Below are 7,775 nucleotides of genomic sequence, written 5' to 3'. Positions count from 1 at the left end.
TCACGAAGACCATTCTCAAATTTGATGCACTTTGAGAATTCACTAGCTTCATTGTTGTTGTAGTGAGTGTAGTACTTGGCCAATTCAATAAACTTGGAAGCATACTCTAGTATTTTCAGATTACCCTGCTTCAGCTCCAAGAACTTTATCTCCTTCCTTCCGAGAACATCTTCAGGAAAGTACCTCCTCAGAAACTCTCTCTTGAATACAACCCAAGTAATAGCTACACTGTCAGCGTCCAGTTCAACTCTAGTAGCAACCCACCAGTCACCAGCTTCCTCAGACAGCATATGAGTACCATACCTCACTTTCAGGTTCTCAGCACAATCGATAACCCAGAAAATCCTTTCGATTTCCTTCAGCCACTTCTGAGCACCTTTAGGATCATGAGTTCCTTTGAACAATGGAGGATTGTTCCTCTGAAAATCTCCCAGTTGTCTGTTAGCACCAATTCCTGCTCCGTTGGAATTCCCTCCCAACACTCCAACAATTGCGTCATCGTTTCTTCCATCTCTTCCACCCATTGTTCTGCTAATTCACAAAACAATCTCCATTAGAACAAAGTATCGACAGTGATAACTCACACTGGTCGCATACAAGGGAATAAATGAAATTAAGACTCTGGCCGCAACAACCGACTATGCTCTAATACCACTATTGTAACACCCTTCTAAAACCCCGCAGCAATTAATAAAATAATCAGAGTAACATGAAACAAGGGTGCCACAATTTTAAAACAAATTAAAACCAATTATAAGTGATGTGTCATGCTTTACTAGGAACGATTCACCAAATAAAACTCATGTTCAAACAGCAGAATTTTATTCAAAACGGAATAGCATAATCATCACCAATGCATAAACCAATAAAAATAATCAAAAAACCAACAAAACGAAGTATAATAGTTAAACTCTAAATCTATCGTTCCCCAGTGTTACAATCAGAGCATGACACCTGTAACACCCTTCTAAACCCCGCGGCAATTAAATAAATAATCAGAGTAACATGAAACAAGAGTGCCACATTTCGATTTAAAAACACAAAATAACGTACTTCATTGTCATGCATTAACTAAGGAACATTCATCAATAGTTCACAACATCTCATGTCAACACAGCGGAAAATTAATCAAACGGATAGGCACAACATCTTTGATGCCATATCCCATAAGATAACCAAAAAACAGACAATTAAAGTTATAAACTTATAAACTCAAAAACTAGCATTCCCCAATGTTACAATATCAGAGCATGACACTTGATGCTACACTAAACATTGACTTGTGAGCTAATCCTCACCAAGTCGAAAGTCGCTATCCTCAATGTGAAAAATGACAACATGTAAGGGTGAGTCTCATTCACAATTAGTAAATATTATGCATTCATAAGCAACATAACATCATAGCATACCATTCACCCAAATTGCATTATATTCAAATTTTCATACAATTATCAAGCAACCATACCAACAATTACGTCACCAAAATATAACACTAAAACTCATTCAATCATGTTATATCAATATGCATATGGACCAAATGACACTATGCATGTGGTACCAATAAACCATGGATTTAATCCACCCGACCGATCTAAACATCACCGAGATACGGCCCAACCGACACAAATTCCACACAATGGGAATTATGTCCACCATCGATCCAAATCATCACCGGGATCCATCACCGAATGCATATGAATGAATGCACACATATAACATACTTAAAAACATCACCGATCCGATGCACTGCATCGTCTCACCATAACTAACCATTTTCATCACCGACAAAGTATATACATGTTTGCACAATCATTCAATTATTTACACATTCATCATAATAATCATAACAATAACCACCATTCATTTGTCATCACACCGGAACATTGTCATATTCACACAATCACACATATGCACAATATTTCATTTTGAAAAGCAATCAAATCAATTATAAAATAAGTCGGGCCACTGCCCATCCCACAAATTTATCATATACAATATTTAAATTCCTTTACAACGTCCAAAACGACACTAAGAAAGGACAGACGAATCAAAAGATACGCAATTTCAAAGTTTAGAAAGATTTTTGCACAGCAGGGTCCGCTCAGCGGACCACCAGCGACGTGAGGCAGAAGCGAACTACATTGGGACCTCCGCTTAGCGGACCTACCTCCGCTTAGCGGACTTGTGATTTTGAAGAATTTTCATCTCTGCAACAGACCTGCGATCTCACTCATTTTCCACCCAAAATGCATTCCAAACATCACATAAAGGTATAAAAACATCGCAGACATTATTGAAGGATAGAAAAACACTTAGAAAGGGGGGGATTTGAATAAGTGTAGTCTAAAAACTTGAACGATAAAAACAATAAGCATAGTTATTTTTATCCTGGTTCGTTGTTAACTAAACTACTCCAGTCCACCCCCACGGAGTGATTTACCTCACCTGAGGATTTAATCGACTAATCGCAACAGATTACAATGGTTTTCCACTTAGTCCGCGACTAAGTCTTCTAGAGTATCCTGATCACAACCTGATCACTCCAGGAACAAATGCTTAGACACAAGCTAAGACTTTCTTAGAGTATCCTGACCACCACGTGATCACTCTAATTACAACTGCTTAGACACAGGCTAAGACTTCCTAGAGTATTCTGATCAACACTTGATCACTCTAGTTACTTACAAATTAATGTAATCAATTCTAAGAGTATTACAAATGCTTCTGAAAATCTATAATCACAACAGTGATATTTCTCTTAACGTTTAAGCTTAATCGCACTAATATATTACAACAACAATGTAGTGAGCTTTGATGAAGATGAAGTTTCTGAGCTTCGAATTTGAACAGCGTTTCAGCAAGTTTTTCAGAATTATTTCGTTCAGAATTATTAACCTTGCTTCTCATCAGAACTTCATATTTATAGGCGTTTGAGAAGATGACCGTTGAGCGCATTTAATGCTTTGCGTATTCCGTACAGCTTTGCATTTAATGTTTCACGCTTTTGTCAACTACCTCGAGCCTTGTTCACGCTGTGTCTACTGACGTTGCCTTTAATAGCTTCCAACGTTCCTTTTGTCAGTCAGCGTAGCCTGCCACTTGTACTTTCTTCTGATGTGATGTTTGAGTATACAACGTTTGAAAATCATCAGAGTCAAACAGCTTGGTGCATAACATCTTCTTGTCTTCTGACCTTGAAGTGCTTCTGAGCGTGATACCATCAGAACTTCAGTGCTATTGCTTCTGATCTCAAGTTCTTCTGATGCTTTCATAGACCCATGTTCTGATTCTGCCTTGACCATCTTCTGATGTCTTGCCAGACCATGTTCTGATGTTGCATGCTGAACCTTCTGAGACAAAGCTTCTGAGCGCTGATTTGTGCATACTCTTTATATATTTCCTGAAATGGAAATTGCAATGTATTAGAGTACCACATTATCTCACACAAAATTCATATCCTTGTTATCATCAAAACTAAGAATATTGATCAGAATAAATCTTGTTCTAACAATTATCACACATAATCAAACATCATTAAAACACATTTTTCCAATCATAATTTCATTCAATATCATCAATTTCCCAAACTATTTCTTTCCCAAACCTAACAATCCCAATCCCAATACAACCAATTGAATCAAATAATATCCTAATCAGTCCTATTACCTATAATCACATAATAGATACTAAAAGGAAGAGTCCCCCTTTACCTTCGATCGGATTTATTGAAGGTTCCCTTCTTCCTCTTCTTCTTCTTCTTCTTCTTCTTCTTCTTCTTCTTCTTCTTCTCTTCTTTGCTCTTTCACGTGTTCTTCTTTTTCTCCCAATTGGCTCTTTTCTTATTTTATGGAAAATAAAACAAAATAAACAAAACTTAGTAAAAGGCCTAACCAAATAGCACCCCTCTTTTACTAACATTACATCATAAGCCCAATAGCTCTCATTTCATAATTTTCTAATTAAATCCAAATTAAAATACCAAAATTCCAATTAATTAATTTAAATCCAAATTAAATTAATAAACAGAAAATATGGGGTGTTACAACTCTCCCCCACTAAAAGAGTTTTCGTCCTCGAAAACATACCTCAAGTGAAGAGTTCAGGATAAGAGTGCTTCATCTGACTCTCCAGTTCCCATGTAACATTCTCACCTACTGCTCCTCCCAAGCTACCCGCACCAAAGCTATCTCTTTGCCACGCAACTGCTTCAGCTTTCGGTCTTCAATTCTCATAGGCAACGCCTCAACCGTCAAATTATCCTTCACTTGCACATTATCCACTTGGATCACATGAGACGGATCCGCAATGTATTTCCTCAACTGAGACACGTGAAATACATCATGCAAATTCACAAGTGTCGGTGGTAATGCAATACGATAAGCCACTTCTCCTACTCTTTCCGTAATCTGAAACGGACCAATAAAACACGACGTCAACTTCCTTGACTTCAACGCGCGACCAATACCAGTCGTCGGAGTAACCCTCAGAAATACATGATATCCTTCTTAAAACTCAAGTGTTCTCCGCCTATTGTCATGGTAGCTTTTCTGACGACTCTGAGAAGCTTTCATCTTCTCTTGAATCATCTTAATCTTTTCTATCGTCTCTTGAACAATCTCTGGTCCAATTACCGTACTCTCACCGGATTCCTACCAACATAATGGCTTCCTACACCTTCTACCATACAACGCTTCAAACGGAGCCATACCAATACTCGAATGAAAACTATTATTGTAGGCAAATTCAATCAACGGCAGATAACTATCCCTAGCACCACCTTTTTCAAACACACAAGCCCGCAACAAATCTTCCAACGATTGAATCGTCCTCTCTGTTTGACCATCAGTTTACGGATGATACGCGGAGCTTAATCTCAACTTAGTACCCAATGCTTTCTGCAAACCTTCCCAGAATCTCGACGTAAACCTTGGATCTCTATCTGACACAATACTCGAAGGAATACCATGTAAACTCACTATCTTCTTAATATACAACTGAGCTAACCTCTCCATAGGATAATCCATTCTCATCGGTATAAAGTGGGCAGATTTCGTCAATCTATCCACGATAACCCAAATGGCTTCACACTTCTTAACTGTCATCGGCAACCCAGAAACAAAATCCATCGATATGCTGTCCCACTTCCATTCTGGAATGAACAATGGTTGCATAGCTCCATACGGCTTCTGATGTTCAATCTTTGACTTCTGGAAAGTCAAACAAGAATAAACAAATTTAGAAATCTCTTTCTTCATTCCACGCCACCAAAATAACTTCTTCAAATCATGATACATCTTGGTTGCGCCCGGATGAATACTTAGTCCGCTATGATGTCCTTCCTCAAGAATACTCTTTCTTAGCTCAGCAACATCAGGAATGCAAACGCGATCACCAAACCTTATTATACGATTCTCGTCGATTATGAATTCACCTCCTTTACCTTGATTAATTAATGTCAACTTATCAACTAATTCCACATCGGCTTTCTGACCTTCTCTAATGTTGTCAAGAATACAACTCGTCAGCCTCAGCATACCCAATTTAACACTATTAGAAGTACATTCGCATACCAAACTTAAATCTCAGAATTGCTCAATTAAATCCAGTTCTCGCACCATTAGCATAGACATATGTAAAGAATTCCTACTCAACGCATCAGCAACGACATTAGCTTTATCTGGATGGTAATTCAGCCCAAAATCATAATCCTTAAGAAACTCCAACCATCTTCTCTACCTCATATTAAGCTCCTTCTGATCAAAGAGATACTTCAGGCTCTTGTGATCATTGAATACTTAAAATCTCGAACCATATAAATAATGTCTCCATAATTTCAATACAAAGACCATCGCCGCCAATTCCAAATCATGAGTCGGGTAATTCCTCTCGTGCACATTGAGTTGTCGCGACGCATACGCCACAACCTGTTGATTCTGCATTAATACACCACCTAATCCCATTAACGACGCATCACAATAAACCACAAAAGATTCCGCCGGACTCGGCAAAATCAAGATTGGAGCACTAGTCAACCTCTTCTTCAACTCTTGGAATCCTTCATCACACTTAGAATCCCAAATAAATGCTTGCCCCTTTCTAGTTAACTTGGTTAATGATAATGCTAACCTCGAAAATCCTTCGATAAACTTTCTATAGTAACCTGCAAGACCCAGGAAACTACGAATCTCGGAAACTGACTTCGGAGCTTCCCACTTAGATACCGCTTCTACCTTCGTCGGGTCTACGGCAATACCATTATTGGAAATCACATGACCAAGAAAACTCACTTCGCTCAACCATAATTCACACTTTGACAACTTCGCATAAAGCTTCTTTTCTTTCAACAATTCCAACACAATTCTAAGATGATACGCATGCTCTTCCTTGTTCTTAGAATATATCAGAATATCATCTATAAACACCATAACAAACTTGTCGAGATAAGGATGAAAGATCCTATTCATATACTCTATAAAGACACCAGGCGCATTAGTAACCCCAAATGGCACCACAGTGTACTCGTAATGACCATACCTCGTTCTGAACGCAGTCTTCTGAATATCGTCTGCTTTCACACGAATTTGATTATATCCCGACCTCAAATCAATTTTACTGAATACACTTGCTCCGACCAGCTGATCCATCAAGTTATTAATCCTCGGTAATGGATATCGATTCTTGATAGTAACCTTGTTCAGCTGTCTATAATCCATGCATAGTCTCATCGAACCTTCTTTCTTCTTTACCAACAAAACCGGCGCACCCCACAGCGAAACACTAGGACGAATGAATTCTTTCTCAAGCAACTATTCTAATTGACTCTTCAATTCAGTCAACTCGGATTCTGACATGCGATAAGGCGCCATCGACACAGGACTCGTCCCAGGAATTAATTCAACTACAAACTCCACCTCCCTCTCAGGTGGCAACTCTCTCACCTCTTCTGGAAAAACCTCTGGAAAGTCTTGTACTACCGGTAATTCATTACTCACCGCTTTCTCTTTCACCTACATGGATGCAAATAATATGAAAATTGCAGCCCCATCTTTAACCATTTCATTTAACTGCTTAGTAGTCATCGCCAAATCCTCAACACTGCTCTCTTCGGGAAAGATAACCGTCTTCGTAAAGCAATTAATATGAACCCGGTTGAATTCCATCCAGTTCATTCCCCGAATAACGTCAAGTTGTTCAAGCGGAAGGCACACTAACTCCATCCCAAATTTTCTACCAAAAATATCAACCGGATAATTCAAACAAGCAAAAGAAGTAGTTACTGAACCCGACGCAGGAGTATCAATAACCATACTTCCATTAATATTTGATATTTCTAATCCCAATCTTTAAGCACAATCCAACGAAATAAAAAAATGCATTGCTCTAGTATCAATAATTAAAATTAAAAGTGTGCCATGGATAAAACACATACCTTTAATCAACCGATCCTCCGGAGTAGTCTGTGACCCAGACAAAGCATAGACCTTCCCACTAGACTGATTCTTCTTCGGTTTAGTGCACTCTGGGCTAATATGGCCTTCTACGCCGCAATTGTAGCAAGTCACAGTCTTCATCCTACAGTCAGAAGCAATATGACCCGCCTTACCACACTTGAATCATTTCTTTTCCCCACTCTTACACTCATTCCTTCTATGCCCAGTCTCACCATAATTGTAGCGCTTAATGGGAGCACCAGAATCTCCCCCACTAGGCCTCTTCCAATCACCATTTTTAGGATTTCCTCTACCATATGTCTTACCTCTATCCATAGGCTTCTT

General features: G+C 38.7%; 1 protein-coding gene across 1 annotated transcript; it reads right to left on the bottom strand.

Moving 5' to 3' along the window:
• Positions 1-6,806: 6,806 nt before the first annotated feature.
• Positions 6,807-7,571, bottom strand: LOC131618823 (uncharacterized). The gene is made up of 3 exons (XM_058889980.1): positions 7,430-7,571; positions 7,053-7,276; positions 6,807-7,007 (listed from the first exon to the last, which is right to left on the bottom strand). The coding sequence occupies exons 1-3, from the start codon at positions 7,569-7,571 to the stop codon at positions 6,807-6,809; spliced, it is 567 nt and encodes a 188-aa protein (XP_058745963.1).
• Between the last annotated feature and the right edge of the window lie 204 nt (positions 7,572-7,775).

This window comes from Vicia villosa, linkage group LG7 (assembly GCF_029867415.1).
Source record: "Vicia villosa cultivar HV-30 ecotype Madison, WI linkage group LG7, Vvil1.0, whole genome shotgun sequence".
Classification (NCBI taxonomy): domain Eukaryota; kingdom Viridiplantae; phylum Streptophyta; class Magnoliopsida; order Fabales; family Fabaceae; genus Vicia; species Vicia villosa.
Note: the sequence above shows the minus strand (reverse complement) of the source record. Positions and strands in the feature narration are given on the sequence as shown.